This window comes from Gorilla gorilla, chromosome 16 (genome assembly GCF_029281585.2).
Source record: "Gorilla gorilla gorilla isolate KB3781 chromosome 16, NHGRI_mGorGor1-v2.1_pri, whole genome shotgun sequence".
NCBI lineage: Eukaryota > Metazoa > Chordata > Mammalia > Primates > Hominidae > Gorilla > Gorilla gorilla.
In genome coordinates this window covers 40,708,179-40,724,091 of record NC_073240.2, presented here as the reverse complement: position 1 = coordinate 40,724,091, position 15,913 = coordinate 40,708,179, and the positions used below count along the sequence as shown (strand labels likewise).

Below are 15,913 nucleotides of genomic sequence, written 5' to 3'. Positions count from 1 at the left end.
GATTATCTTTGTGGTCAAAGATTATTTTAGCCTTTGCCACAATCCTGACTAAGGATTATCCTTTTCCAACAACTTGAAAGCACCTTGCAGGAATGCTTTAGACACATACTCATGGTTCACTTTTATTCAGATACATTTACTCACACTTAATGCTGACCCCAGCAAAGCAGACCCTGGCACTAGCAGAGCTTCCATTATCTATTTTCAGGCCAGTATTTTTCCTCTTTACCTTTCTTATTCTCATGAATTCCTGTTACTGCAGGCATAGACATGGGGGGACAAGAAGGCAAAGTCTGACTTGTTTTAATACAGAATTAGCTAGAAATTCCCTTCCTTGGCTTGAATCATTCCTATTTGCAACCTTGAGATGTCTTCTCCTGTGGGCAGCCTCCTGATCCTCCCTTCCCTCTCCTCCCACCTGGATGCCAGATCCTGGCTGTCACCAGCTGTACTCATAGACTGCCCCAGAAGAGGTCAGTGGCTAGAGATGATTGATCTCACAGTCCCTGGTACTCAGCTGGAGTAAGAGGAAACAACCATAGTCATAAAGCCAGAAAGAAAACTCCCAGGAGCTAAAGTAGAAATTATTAAGAAACAAAATTATAGCCATTTTAAGACTGTAGGCAAGTACAACCTAGTTCATCCATAAATTGGCACATGAAACCTAAGGGCTAAATGAAGGCTCAGCTTGACATAGCTTAATCTTAGAGTTAATCATAAATCACTTAAATTTTTAAAAAACCCCAAAAATGTTAAAACCTCCTATAATCTTGATATGGTTTGGCTGTGTCCCTACTCAAATCTCATCTTGAATTGTAGCTCCCACAATTTCCATGTGTCATGGGAGGGATCCAGTGGGAGGTAATTGAATCATGTGGGCGGGTCCTTCCCATGATAGTCTCATGATAGTGAATAAGTCTCACAAGATCTGATGGTTTTATAAAGAGGAGTTTCCCTGCACAAGTTCTCTCTCTTTGCCTGCTGCCAACCATGTAAGACATGACTTGTTCCTCTTTGCTTTCCACCATGATTGTGAGGCCTCCTCAGCCACAGAGAACTGTGAGTTCATTAAGCCTCTTTCCTTTATAAATTACGCAGTTTCGTGTATGTCTTTATTAGCAGCACGAGAACAAACTAATATAGTAAATTGGTACCGGTAGAGTTGGGCTGTAAAGATACCCAAAAATGTGGAAGTGACTTTGGAACTGGGTAACAGGCAGAGGTTGGAACAGTTTGGAGGGCTCAGAAGAAGACAGGAAAATGTGGGAAAGTTTGGAACTTCCTAGAGAGTTGTTGAATGGCTTTGACCAAAATGCTGATAATGATGTGGTCAATGAAATCCAGGCTGAGGTGGTCTCACATGGAGATGAGGAACTTGTTGGGAACTGAAGTAAAGGTGATTCTTGCTATGTTTTAGCAAAGAGACTGGCAGAATTTTTCCCCTGCCCTAGAGATTTGTGAAACTTTGAACTTGAGGGAGATGATTTTGGGTATCTGGCAGAAGAAATTTCTAAGCAACAAAGCATCAAGAGGTGACTTGGGTGCTGTTAAGAGCATTCAGTTTTAAAAGGAAAACAGACCATAAAAATTCAGAAAATTTGCAGCCTGACAATGAGACAGGAAAGAAAACCCCATTCTCTGAGGAAAAATTCAAGCCACCTGCAGAAATTTGCATAAGTAACAAGGAGCTAAATGTTAATCACCAAAACAATGGGGAAAATGTCTCCAGGGCATGTCAGAGGTCTTCACGGCAGGCCCTCCCATCACAGGCCTGGAGGCCTAGGAGGAAAAAATGGTTTTGTGGGCTGGCCCCAGGGCCCCCCTCCTCTGTGTAGCTTAGGGACTTGGTGCCCTGTGTCTAAGCTGCTCCACCCATGGCTAAAGGGGGCCAAGGTACGTACAGCTCAGGCTGCTGCTTCAGAGGGTGCAAGCCCTAAGCTTTGGCAGCTTCCACGTGGTGTTGAGCCTGCAGATGCACGGAAAACAAGAATTGAGGTTTGGGAACCTCTGCCTAGATTACAGAGGATGTATGGAAACGCCTGGATGCCCAGGCAGAAGTTTGCTGCAAGGGTGGGGCTCTTATGGAGAACCTCTGCTAGGGCAGTGCAGAAGGGAAATGTGGGTTTGCAGCCCCCATACAGAGTCCCTACTAAACGCTAGTCCATGGAAACATCCAGGAGGGAGGCTGTACCCTGCAAAGCCACAGGTGGGGAGCTGCCCAAGGCCATGGGAGCCTACCCCTGGCATCAGCATCACCTGGGTATGAGACATGGAGTCAAAGGAGATTATTTTGGAGCTTTAAGATTTGACTGCCCTGCTGGATTCTAGACTTGCATGGGGCCTTTAGCCCCTTTGTTTTGGCCAATTTCTCCCATTTGGAATGGGTGTATTTATCCAATGCCTGTACTCTCATTGTATCCAGGAAGTAACTCACTTGTTTTTGATTTTACAGGCTCATAGGCGGAAGGGACTTGCCTTGTTTCAGATGAGACTTTGGACTGTGGACTCTTGAGTTAATGCTGAAATGAGTTAAGACTGTGGGGGACTGTCAGGAAGGCATGATTGGTTTTGAAATGTGAGGACATGAAATTTGGGAGGGGCCATGGGTAGAGTGATATGGTTTAGCTGTGTCCCCATGCAAATTTCATCTTGAACTGTAGCTCCCACAATTCCCCTGTGTCATGGGAGGGACCCAGTGGGAGGTAATTGAATCGTGGGGGCGGGTCCTTCCCATGCTGGTCTTGTGATAATGAATAAGTCTCATGAGATCTGATGGTTTTATAAAGAGGAGTTCCTCTGCACAAGTTCTCTCTCTTTGCCTTCTGCCATCCATATAAGACGTGACTTGCTCCTCCTTGCCTTCTGCCATCCATATAAGACGTGACTTGCTCCTCCTTGCCTTCTGCCATGATTGTGAGGCCTCCCCAGCCATGTGGAACTGTGAGTCCATTAAACCTCTTTCCTTAATAAATTACCCACTCTCGGATATATCTTTATTAGCAGTGTGACAGCAGACTAACAGAGGGATTAAAGATAAAAATTTTGGCTGGATGCAATGGCTCACACCTGCTATCCCGCTATAAAAAAGAAAAAAAAATTAAGTGGGAGGCTGAGGCAGAAAGATCTCTTGAGCCCAAGAGCTTGAGGTTACAGTGAACTATGATTGTGCCACTGTAATCTAGCCTGCGTGATAGTGCAAGACCCTGTCTCAAAAAAATAAAAAGAAAAAAATTTAAATTTAAAATCATGTATTCGATTTAAAATATTTTTTTAAGAAAATAAAAATTATTTCTTCTCTATAAATTTGAATATTAAATTACCCCAATAATAAACTACCAGAAGCACTGAAGTCAATATCTCCAGATTTTGGTCCTCACCCTGTCATCAACTAACTCCATGTGACTCAGGACAAATCACAACATCTCTTTGGGCCTCAGGTGTCTCATTTGTGAAATAAGAGGACTGGGTCAGATATGTGAAACTCTTTGGCAATATTTCTACTCCCCTTCCTAATACCCTTAGAGTCCATTTTAAAATAATCAAAGTACCAAATGCCTTTATTAGATACTATTTTTCTGTTTTTAACTGAATCAAACACGTCTAATTCACACTTAGCATCATCGAATAACCAGTGGTTAGAGATTTAACAGAAAGAAAAGAAGTTGACATGTGAACAACCAATGTGGCTATTACGTCCGAATGTATATTTATAAGACTTTCTTAAAAAAAAATAAGATGTTCTGAAATGTGACTTTAGTTCAAATAACCTTTTGGGTTGGAAACTTGGGTACAGAATCATTGAACTGAGCAGCCTTGTGCAGATTCTCTGTGCTACTTACACATGGGACTATTTCTGCACATAGGTGTGTGCTGTGTACATGTTTAGATTATATGTAAATACTCTATATTGTCCTTCATATTTGGATATTTAGCTGTTGTGTTACTTTGCATATCATTACTATCTCCCCCAATATTAAATATTTAAGATTTAACCTGGCTCAATTTTCAGAACTCCTAGTGCTATGCATCTGGTTTACTTTCCCTACCCGCAAAGGGGTGATTTCTTTGAACTCTGGTTTCCGTGTGCCCTCTGAAAGTTGTTTTACAGAGTTGAGGGCAGATACATGCTGTGCATATCCCCTTATGACTTTTTAAAGGCCAATATGAACCAAGAAGCTGAATGCAGTCTATGGACTCTTCTTTATATCCCTGCCACTGTGCCTGCCACACTGTAGGTGTCTGAAAGATTGAGTGACTCTTCCTGCCCCGTGTACAATCATATTTTAATCTATCCCATATGTGAATTTTGCTGATCAATGCAAGATCATATAATTGAGTGTCAGACAAGGGTCTAGACAGGTTCCGGGAAATTAAAAAAAAACTTTTCTTATTTAAATATTCACAAAAATGTACAAAATCCCTGTTGTCTCCTGTTGTTCAGCTACTCAACTAAGTGTGGGTTACTGTACCAAAGATCTGGGATCAATCTGATGCCTACAGAGAGAATATGACCAAACTGTTTACTCCATAAGATTTCCCTTATTGATGATGGGATCGAATGTAAGATTTTAAGATTAAGAGATATACCAGAAAAGCTAGAGCTTTAATTCAACTCTGAGGAGTTAGAAGACATGGAGGTAGGGGAAGGGTAGCTCCCCAGATGAATTTGCAGAATTCTGTGCCTCCTTCTAGTCCTGTATAATCTAATTCAAAAGAGGACAACTGGTATTAGGTATGTTCAGCAGGAGGCTCTACCAGGCACAGCTCTATAAGGGGTGACAAAGAAAAGTATCTGCTGATCAAGAAAGAGCAGGATGATTACAGCATATCAAGAAGAAGCATGGAGAGACATTCTTTGATCACAGCATTAGTTTCTCCCTTCTCCTAATCCCAGAGGTTGCCATGGTACCTAACACTCAAGGGAAAAACTGCATCTGCGAGGTGGTAGGAAGCGCTGGCTGCTACCCTACTGCAACGAGAATTTGGTGACATTTTCTGGTATCATAAAATTACAGAGAAAGCTGTAATAATACCATTAGAAGGTACTTACACTATTAGAAGACAAAGACAGATTACAAAATTTAGCTTCCACTTCTCTCCTCGTCAGCTTCTCTGTCTAACGTGGAAGAAAAAGGTAACAATGAGAGTCGCGAAATCTGGCCCTGAACAAGACACAATTTCCAGGCGAATTCTAACAATTATAGCCTTCATTTTGAACAAACTGCTCCTAATGGTACAGGATAGATTGAATTCTGTGATTAGAAAATTTTTTCCCCCAATTCACACAAAACCGTAATTAACTTATTTTAAAATCTGAAAAACCCTGACAAAAGAATTAAAAGGGGAAAGTTGTACTTGCTGAATGGTGAGGTGACCCAGATCTGGACAGGCTTAATGAGGGCATTTGTTTGGGCAGGGAGGGAGTCATTTTGCTCTGGGCTCCCCTAACAAAGGCCAGGCTCTGGGCATTTCATCCCACGCTGGCAGATGTGCCGTAGCCGCAGGACATGAATCAGTAAGAGCTGAAGCCCCTTGCACAATCCCTGGGGTTTCTGCCAGTGTCTGATTGACATCATATTGTATCTGTCACTGACAAACAGCAGCAGAGCTTTAGGGGGAGTAAAGAACCACTAAGAAACAAGCAGTAAAGTTTGGGCCATTGATGTGTACCTGCCAGATGAAAGAAAAGCTAGTTAATCCTTTTGGTGTATAAAAACAGTAAGCCATTATGTGAGGACTTCCACTACTCTGTCTTAACCATAGACTTTCTGGTGCTGTTAGTTCTTACATCTCCTGGATGCCTCTTATTCATTATGAAAACAAAACTTAACATGAAAAGATATTAGAAAACATAAGCATTCACTTCCATCTTAGCATCATAATATAACACTAATTCATTTTTTCAATGCATCCCCTTCCAGTCTCTGTACCCGCACATATACTATAAAGTAATGAATACTATGATGTGACTAAATTAGGGAAGAGTAACTGGAGGTGCCATAGCCTCAGTCCCACAGGAAGGAGGTGGTAAATGAGGCCCCACCAGAGTTCGAAGCCATTCTGCCTTAATTCAATCAATGCAAATCTATACATGACTTTAAGGATAAGCACAGGCAGACTGGAAGAATCAAGGGCAAGGCACACTGTTTATTCTCAACACGAACAGTCGCTCTCGGTCTCTAAAGGAAAGGTAATAGCAGCACTGGTGTGAGAATGAAGTGAGTGCATCCATCAGAGGAGCTCAGAACAATGCCTAGCTCACAGAGCAGGGCTCAGTCAATGTTAACTATCTTTGAAATTATTATTGGCAAGTATCAGGACCAATTACTTAGTGATTTGCCTTAATAAGTAGGTTAGTGAATAACTTTACTATCTGACAAATTAAATAATTTGATCTTTTAAAATTAGAAGTTAGCCTTTTAAAAAACACCCCGGAGGTTATTAGTAGCACAGGGCTGAGGATGGAACAAAAGCTCAACCAATACTTGTTAACTGTTGATATAATTAAAATCAACTGGTTCTTTCAATTTAGAGCAATGAAGGAAGGAGATAAGGCTCCCAATTCAGTTTCATGGCTGCATCGGTAAGAAAATCATCAGGAACTATTATTATTATCTTTCAACATCAAGCTATTATCTTTCAACATCATAAGTAATTAAATGCTTACCACAGCATCATACAGAATAATGTAGACTTGACTGAGTTTATCTTCTGGGATCCCACAGTGTAAGAGTATTGCTTTCAATAACATGGTATGGTTCAAATAAATACTGTAATTTCTTTCCTGGGATATGGAGAAAAATTACTATTTTCATTATAAGAGCAATTATTGGTACATGACCAAATCTGGAAACTTACCACCAATTTGTCATCCTAACACAATGGAAGGATTGAATTTAGCATATGGCTTCCTAGTTTATTTTTTTTTCATACATTCTTTTTGCACTGTTATAGGCAGAGTATACTCTAATTTAATACTATATTATATACATCCAAAGTACTCAGACTGGCTGGGGTGGTGGCTCATGCCTGTGTAATTCAAGCATTTTGGGAGGCCAAGGTTGGAGGATCCCTTGAGCTCAAGAGTTCAAGACCAGCCTGGGGAACATAGGGAAACCCCATCTCTACAAAAAAATTAAAAATTAGCTGGGGTCAGTGGCACATGCTTGTAGACCCAGCTATTCAAGCAGCAAAGCAGGAGGACTGCTTGAGCCTGGAAGGTAGGGGCTAGTGAGCTGTGATAGTATCACTGCACACCATCCTGGGAGACAGAGCGAGACACTGTCTCCAAAACAAAACAAAACAAAAACAACTCTGACTGGTCTTCAGCTATGTTAAAAAGCCCGAGAGAGTTGATTTCAAAGACAGAAGGATCTGGTCCAATAGTAATTGACTCATAAGCACAGGCTAGTGGAATAGTTATTGTTAACTTTTGTCCACACAAATCGATTAATGAGTATTCACCGAGTGGTGAGCCATGTGCTGAGCTGGCTGCAATGGGGGTATATGGCAAAGCGGACTTGTAGGCTCTGCCCTAAAAACACATGTTCTACTTAGAGAAAACAATGAACATAACTCAAGGTAGTACATGGGTGTCTCAGATCAAGACCTGTGAGAGTTGAGAAGAAAAGGTGGCCAACTAATTAATGAGGGTGCAGTGAGGCTTCCTGGGGAGAAAGGGCCCAAACCATGGCTGGGCAAAGACTTTCTAGACAAGGGAACATTTGACTGACGGTGGCAGGAATGACAGGGCGTGTGTGTGGGGTGGGGAGGGAAGCCTGAGAAGCACTGGCAGCAGTCCCCACCAGCTAGGCAGCATGCAGACTTGGTGAAAAGGGAAGTTGGGGAGTGAAGAGATTGGGTGTAGGATAGAGCCACTGAGGGTTCCAAACAGGGTATGAACAGGCTAAGAGCATCTTAGGAATCTTAGCCTGATATCTTGCATTTTAGAAGAATGGGCAGAGAATACCCATCCCCCAAAACAAAACCAGTTCCTGTGAAGGTAAGAGCCTGAGCTGAACCTCAAAAGCAACACCAGCAAGCTCTTCTCAGTTACTTTAGTAAAGATGTGATTCATCTGCAGGACAGACTGAGAAGCAGGTCTGTAGCTGTGGTTTTCCCCACCACACTTGATGAAGAAATATAGTGGGGAATCTTGGAATGTTAAAATACGGAAAGGAACCTGAAGTGCTGGAAACTCTTGGATGATTTCATAGATAGTGTAGATAATTTCAGCAGTGGGCAGAAAGCTGTTGGTGGTAGAAGTGACAATATCAAATGCACACTCCAGAAGTTCTTTGGGATGAAATCGATCTAACTTGCGCGGCCTGAACACACGTTCTATGCAGTATCTGGAGAGAGAAACCCAGATTTCTAAGGTCATTGCTTACTAGAAAGAAATATGTATAAGAAATTGTTGAACAAGATATAAGAAACAAATATGAAAAAAAATTAATCAGTGGTATGATCAAGAGGACTGAAAGACAGATTTGACCTGGAACAGCCTTGCCTTGTGATCTAGGTTCCAATTCCCAGTTTTGCCACTATTAAGCTATGGGGCTTAAGGTTTTTTAAATGTCTGAAATAGAGATGAAATTACACCAAAAAATTTTACCTTAGTGATTGCTTTCTACACAGGGATACCCACACCATAGGACTACGATTATTAATTGTTCACTTGTAGCTAGAATAAAAGCATGTAAAGAGCTTTGCTTTCAGTTGAAGAAAGGAGCTTTAAAGTAGGGTGCCTCATTGACAACAATACTGCTCCAAATTATGAAGATCTCAGTGTTGGACCCCTGTGGTATTTGAATGTACAGAAAGCCTTTTTCCAGGGCTAAGTGCCTGGAGGTCCTCAGCGCTCAGCGTTCCTGCTGGGTTTACTCCACTTCTCTACAAGCAGCTTTTGTTCGGTTACCTGTGTAGGCAGTTTTCACATAGAGACCACTGGCCATTTGTCCCACCAATTAAGTTTTAAAAGGGGCCATCTGTGATCATGAACAGCCAGATGTTTTTATCAAGCAACCGTTTGTGAAAATAATTAGTTACGTTGCTTGGGGACATTTAGAAGGTACAGAATAGACTGTGGAACATGACGGTACCTACCTGCTACATTCCTTCTAACAGTCCTAGTTACCTTACAGGAAGGGGTACTGTGGCTGGGCTTCTGGCTCATATTCTAAGCTCAATATTCTGAACCCAGAATTCTTAACTGTGTAAGGATCACAGGAAATAAAATATTCTTTCCTGGTTGACAAATTATTCAACTATTTTCCTATGTCTACCAAATGGAATCTCCTATTGTTTCTTACCGTTTTAAATTCAATATGTTATTTCTTGCCACATATCTTGCAAAAGGGATCTGAAAAATAAACAAAATATGAAAGGTCAATGTCAAAATGTGCCTTTTGTTAATAGTGGCTTTATTGAAACATAACTCCTGTCCCATAAAGTTCACCCCTTTAAAGTATGTACTTCAGTGGCTTTTAGTATATTCACTAAGTTATGCACTGCTCACCACTCACACTCCCTCAAATGTTCTTCAGTGTTTTGGTCAGTGGTGGACTCCGCTGCTAGACATACCATCAACCTTATTCACTGTGGCATTTCTCAGCTTTTTTTTAAAATTCACTTTTAGTTAAATATTCTCTGTGGAGCTTTTATTATGTCCAACTAAAATTAGTGCAAGTTATTTATTTATGAATTTTTAAAAAATGTCACTTTTATAGTAATGCAGTCAAAATGGGTATTATCTCTTATGGTGAATTTCCTGATTTTCCTATCAATCTCTTAGAATAAATTCTTAATAACCACCTTCAAATAGTAACCACAACTAGTAAAACCATTGTTAGATTGCCCCAACAGATCCAACATGGTATTACCACTGATGGGCCAAATTCTCAACATACATTCACTTTTTAATTTTTTGCATTTCAATATCAGCTTATAGAATGGGAGCTGATATTTAAAAATCTGCACTTTAGTCTCCTAATATTTAGAGAATAAGAAGCCAGCTTTAAGTATAGCTATGTAAATATTTGTACTTCTATTCTTTTTTTCAACAAAGCGCAAATGTCTGATCTGATTTGCTGTTTATTTACCTCTACCTCAGAATAATCCCACATCACTTTACTCACTATAAAAGAAAAACAGAAGTGAGGAATGTGGAAGGAATTTCTTCTTAGACTATAAACACAAAACCTGTTTCACAATAAGCCATATGACATACATTTAAAAAAAGATTCCACTCCCCCCTCCAAAAAGTATGGTCAAAATGAGTGTATTCTTTGACACCTTACTCTTTGGTGATACAAACAACCCGATGTGCACGGTCATTCAGACATGTGAATGTGACAAGTTCAAGTTTTGCTTTTTGGAGCTTTGTGAATTTTTTTTTTTTTCTGAGTATCTTCCATCCTCGGTTGGATCCATGGATACAGAAACCACCCAAGGATGTAGAGGGCCAAATATATATATCTACACATATATCAAGTGTATGCAGGCCGGGTGCGGTGGCTCACGCCTGTAATCCCAGCACTCTGGGAGGCCGAGGTGGGAGGATCACGAGGTCAGGAGATCAAGATCATCCTTGCTAATACAGTGAAACAATGTCTCTACTAAAAATACAAAAAATTAGCCGGGCATGGTAGTGGGCACCTATAGTCCCAGCTACTCGGGAGGGTGAGGCAGGAGAATGGCGTGAACCCGGGAGGCAGAGCTTGCAGTGAGCTGAAATCGTGCCACTGCCCTCCAGCCTGGGAGACAGAGTGAGACTCCGTCTCAAAAAAAATAAATAAATAAAACAAAAAAGTACATGCAAACACACACAGTATACCTTATGTACAGTTTTTTGTTTTTTTGTTTTGTTGTTGTTGTTTTTCAGACAGGGTCTTGCTCTGTTGTCCAGGCTGGAGTGCAGTGGTGCAATCTCAGCTCACTGCAACCTCCGCCTCCCGGGTTCAAGTGATTCTCCTGCCTCAGCCTCCTGTACACACACAATTTTTTTAAAAAAACTTTTCTTTCTCTATAATAAAAATGGGATAATAGAGTTCCTTTGAAATTTACTTTTTTAAAAAAGCTAACAATGTGCCATGCACATTCCTACAAATCAAGTATAAATATGGCTATATCTAAATATGTATAGTTGTCCCTCAGAAATTGGTTCCAGGACTCCCCCAAGGATACCAAAATCAGTGGATGGTTAAGTTCCTGATATAAAATGACAGAGCATTTGCCTACAGCCTATGTGCATCCTTCTGTACACTTTAAATCATCTTTAGATTACTTATAATATCTACTACTATGCCTATACATCCCTTCTTTTGTGTGGATTCAATGCAGTGTTTAGCACATGGTAAATACAAATTTTGCTTGTTGGAATTTTTTTTTCTGAGTATTTTCCATCCACAGTTGGCTGGATATGTGGATGTGGAATCCAAGGATATGTACGAAGAGCTGACTGTATTTTCATCTTATACATATATAAAAAATACATATTTGATCTATATAAAAATATAGATTGGCTGGGCATGGCGGCTCATGCCTGTAATTCCAGTATTTTGGGAGGCTGAGGCAGAAGGATCTGCCTGAGTCCAGCAGTTTGAGACAAGCCTGGGCAACACAGCGAGAGCCCGTTTCTACAAAAAAAATATTTTTAAATTTTCTTTTTGAGACAGAGTCTTGCCCTGTTTCCTAGGCTGGAGTGCAGTGGCAGAATCATGGCTCACTGAAGCCTTGACTTCCTGGGCTCAACCAATCCTCCCGCCTTAACCTCCCAAGTAGCTGAGACCACAGGCACGAGCCACCACACTGGGCTAATTTTTACATTTTTTGTAAAGATGGGGTCTTCCTATGTTGCCCAGGCTGGTCTTGAACTACTGGGCTCAAGCACTCCTCCTACCTAGCCTAGTTCTGGAATTACAGGCATGAGCCACTGTGCCTAGCTCAATGTTCTTTTCAATAGCTCCTTAATATTCCATAATATTGGTGACAAATTATTCAACCATTTTCCTACTGATAAACAGACAGACAGTTTTTGACTACCACAATAATATGGCAATTAACATCCTTTTAACATTCATACACTGATGTGTTTTTCTTTCTTTGAGTAAACTGCTCAAAGTGGGATTGCTGGTTCTAAGGATAAAGAATGTGCAACAAAATTTTTAAAGTTTTATTATAAACTTTTAGATTACTTTTCTAAAGGTTTAGCAGTCCACATTCCCATCAGCAACATATGAAAATACCTATTTTCCTACACTCCTGTCATCTCTGGATAACATTAATTTAAAAATGTTTCCTGTCTGATGGGTGAAGTTGAGACAGCTTTGCAGTTCTTTATTATTGGTGAGGCAGTACAGCTTTTCAGAAGTTTATCAGCCATGCACATTTTCTCTTCTGAGAGCTGCCTGGTTATATCCTTTGCTCATGTCTCCACTTGTCAGTGCTTTCTGTAAGTGAGAGGTATTAAACATTGTCTGTCACATGCATTGCATGTTTTCCTTGCTCTATCATACAGCACCACAGATAGCTTGTTAGTAGCCAACACTGTGTGAGTGAAAGACTAGTTAAGACTGCTGCTGTCGATGGGATCCCTGGGGGTCGGAAGAAAGTAGGCACAGGCAAAACTCAGCATACCCAATTAGGAGAGACACTTGCTGTTAGAAGAATTTAACTGTTCTAGGCATTAACAGGTTAGGATGTTTACTGAAGATCTAGCCAGGAAGTTAAAAAGACAAACAAACTACATTTATTTGTCTAAGTGGGTGGGGTTAACCTGCTGTGGTCACTCAACACTGGGGGGTGCACAGGTGGCACCTGCAATGCAGGGTTCCTCCAGTTCCTAGAGCCATAAACACCTGTGCTATTAGGAAGGTGGAGGCATTCAGGACCAAACATTTCCTCCACTCCAGTAACACTCTCACTCTGACAACTTCCTCAAGAATACATTTCCCAAAGGTGACATTTATAATATAAGCCTAGGGAAAAAATCCTTTAACAGAGATGCCATCCCTGTGACTAGATACAGCATTCTGATTGTCAGCAGTGTGTTCCCAGCCTCACCCGCAGGTCAAAAGGAAGCATCACCAGCATCCCACTGTGGTCCATGAATAGGGCAGCTTCGTTGTGCTCATATATTTGTCTGTTTCGGGGAAGCAGTAGTGGGGTACACAACTGAACAGCTCCTACACCAAATGAGAAAAAATAGCTCATCATCAGGTTCACATTTTCCTTAGAAGGCAACCTAAAATTAACACAAACCTGACAGTTAAGTAATTGCTACTGGGACCACTGAAGTCATATCAGTTTTTCTTTAGTTCTCTAAATTTATAAATAGAGAGCTCATCTAGAGTTAAGTTTGACAGTTTGGTCATATTTCTGACTCCACAAACCAATTGCATTTTAGTATTAATAGTAAGGCTGTAATATTCAAATCAGTTTCAAAAATAAGCTTAAATTCCATATGATGTCAATTATTTATAACTGAATTTGAAAGTAAAATATGATATGCCCGAACACTAACAGTACTTTCTAATGATGAAAAAAGTCTTATGAGAAGAAATATCATTTTTAAAAAGGGCGTACATACCATGTCTTTTAAAGATGCGGATGATGGTTTCACACACATGCTGCTGCATCTTGGCTGTACGGATTGAGAAGTTGCCCTAAAACAGGACCGATTAAAACGTCATCATTGAAGCCTTATCAAAGGGATCCTTTAAAATATTAATCTGTGGCTTGCAGTAGGCACTACATTGCTTATTTCCAGGTTCAAAAAAGAAGTCTTGACAAGTCCATCCCTCTTTGAACACATCAGGGAAGAGGACACATATCTTTCATGGCCTGCTTTGGAAAGCAAGAGCTAACCTTTCAAGCAATGGGAAGGATGCCTGGGTTCAAAGTCCAAATTCTTGGCCACATTGATATTTGCCTTTCAGAGGGAGATAATCAAATAAACACATTCTCCCTGACTCTCAGGGATACTGTGGCGTGATGACCACCTAACAGCATCAGGCCCCTCCCACATACCAAGGTGATTCATGGCAGGCCTGTTGAAAGCTACATGGCATTTACATATTTTGCCAATAGCTTTCTTTTTCATTTGTTTTTGTATTATAAAAGTAGTACCATTTCACTATAGAAAATTTAGAAACAACACATATGAAAAAAGACATCTATAAAAAAGTCACCTATAATCCTGCAAATATCTTTCTATAATAATATTGCCAGCCAGTAAAAATTGTGTTTGGTCGCTAAAATCTATACTGATCTTTCATAAATTTTACTATGACTTCCTCCACTACTCTATCTTTTTAAATTATATCATATATATTAAGCAAACAAAAACATAACAGAGAATATAACAAATACCTGTCACCTACTCACCCAACTTTAACACATTTTAACATTTCACTAATATGCTTCAGATTTTTTTTCTTTTTAAAAGAAATTAAATGTTAAAGTCTTCCCAAACTGGCAACCTGGCTACACTTCAGAAACTGCTTGGGAGCTTTTAATGAGATTCTGAAATGCCTCACACCTGGAGATTCTGAGCCACTAAATGGGCTACGGGACCTGGGCATCTGCATTGTCAGAGAGTTTCTGAGATGAAGTAGATGTGCAACCAGCACTGGGAACTACTTTATACTTCATCTAGATATGAGCTGGTTGATGCTTATGGCTCTGGGCGTTTGGGCTAGGGATCAGTCTCTAAATGCACTGTTTCTTTTTTTTTTTTTTTTTTTTTTTTTTGAGATGGGGTCTTGCTCTGTCTCCCAGGCTGGAGTGCAGTGGCACGATCTCGGCTCTCTGCAACCTCCGCCTGCCTCCCGGGCTCAAGCGATTCTCCTGCCTCAGCCTCCCAGGTAGCTGGGATTACAGGTGCATGCCACCACGCACGGCTAATTTTTGTAGGCACTGCTTCTTAATCTCTTGGGTGGGTAGGGAGGAAGAAAGGTCAAGGACTCCTTCAAGTAGGTGATTGAAAGTATGGGTCCTCTTCCCTGAATGCATATACACACATTTTGCATGTACTTTTAGGGGCTTCCAATACCTCACATAAGAACTTATGTTGGAGGCATTAAAAGAATCTGTGAGAAACTGGCTTGATCCTTTTGTGGACCAGGTGAAGCTCCCTTTGTGCAGCGTGGCTTAAGCCCACCTTCAGTATGTCGCTGTCATAGGTGTAATCGATGGCAGGGGAGATGCGCTGCGAGAAGATCTGGGCCATCATGGTGCGGTAGGCCTTCCCATCCACGTTGGTCAGTGTGTGGTGCAGCACTTCATGCAGCTCTGACTCCTCCATCTGGGGTGGGGGCAGCAGCTCACTCTTGAGCAGTTCTGTGGCTGTGGGCCGTTTTGCTGGATCGTGGTTCAACAGCCAGGAGATGACTGATTTCTACAATAAAACCCAGGCACACTGCTAATGGGACGCAATGGATAATGCTCAGCTATTTTCCGGACAAGTCAGTAGTCAGTTCAGGTCAAAGAAAAGATGCCACTATTCTTGCACTTAACTGGCATTCTGAAATTTCTGAATAGGTCATTATTTTTTCTGCTTTATTATGACCACAGAGTTGTGCAACAATGTAGTATGAACATTTCTTAAAAGGAGGCCCCTTGTTTTTATACCTTATTGTCACAACCAAAAAAAAATCAACTCGACAACTACATAGAAGCAGAAATTAGGCCTTATAAACACAGAAAATATCGTATAAAAAGATGTAAAAAGATAAAACAAATAGCTTTACATGCCTAATTTTAGTAGAAATTGTAATGCATAATAACTGCTGGAATCCTAAAAGCAATGTAAAACATCTTGTTTTAATGGTTTCTTCTCCATTTATGTTATTTGCATTGATACCATTCCCTTGAATTCTCTTGATTTATGTTACTGATTTGTTATATCTTCACA

At 40.6% G+C, this 15,913-nt stretch overlaps 1 protein-coding gene across 1 annotated transcript in view; it reads right to left on the bottom strand.

The window, feature by feature from the left end:
* The window catches only part of EIF2AK4 (eukaryotic translation initiation factor 2 alpha kinase 4), a 101,440-nt gene that overhangs the window by 19,172 nt on the left and 66,355 nt on the right, over window positions 1-15,913 (bottom strand). The window contains exons 21-27 of the mRNA XM_019010832.4: window positions 15,161-15,397; window positions 13,589-13,664; window positions 13,063-13,184; window positions 9,312-9,361; window positions 8,183-8,351; window positions 6,668-6,784; window positions 5,051-5,116 (exon numbers count right to left, since the gene is read on the bottom strand). Of these exons, the coding sequence (XP_018866377.3) occupies window positions 5,051-5,116; window positions 6,668-6,784; window positions 8,183-8,351; window positions 9,312-9,361; window positions 13,063-13,184; window positions 13,589-13,664; window positions 15,161-15,397 (837 nt within the window). The remainder of the gene's footprint in view (window positions 1-5,050; window positions 5,117-6,667; window positions 6,785-8,182; window positions 8,352-9,311; window positions 9,362-13,062; window positions 13,185-13,588; window positions 13,665-15,160; window positions 15,398-15,913) is intronic.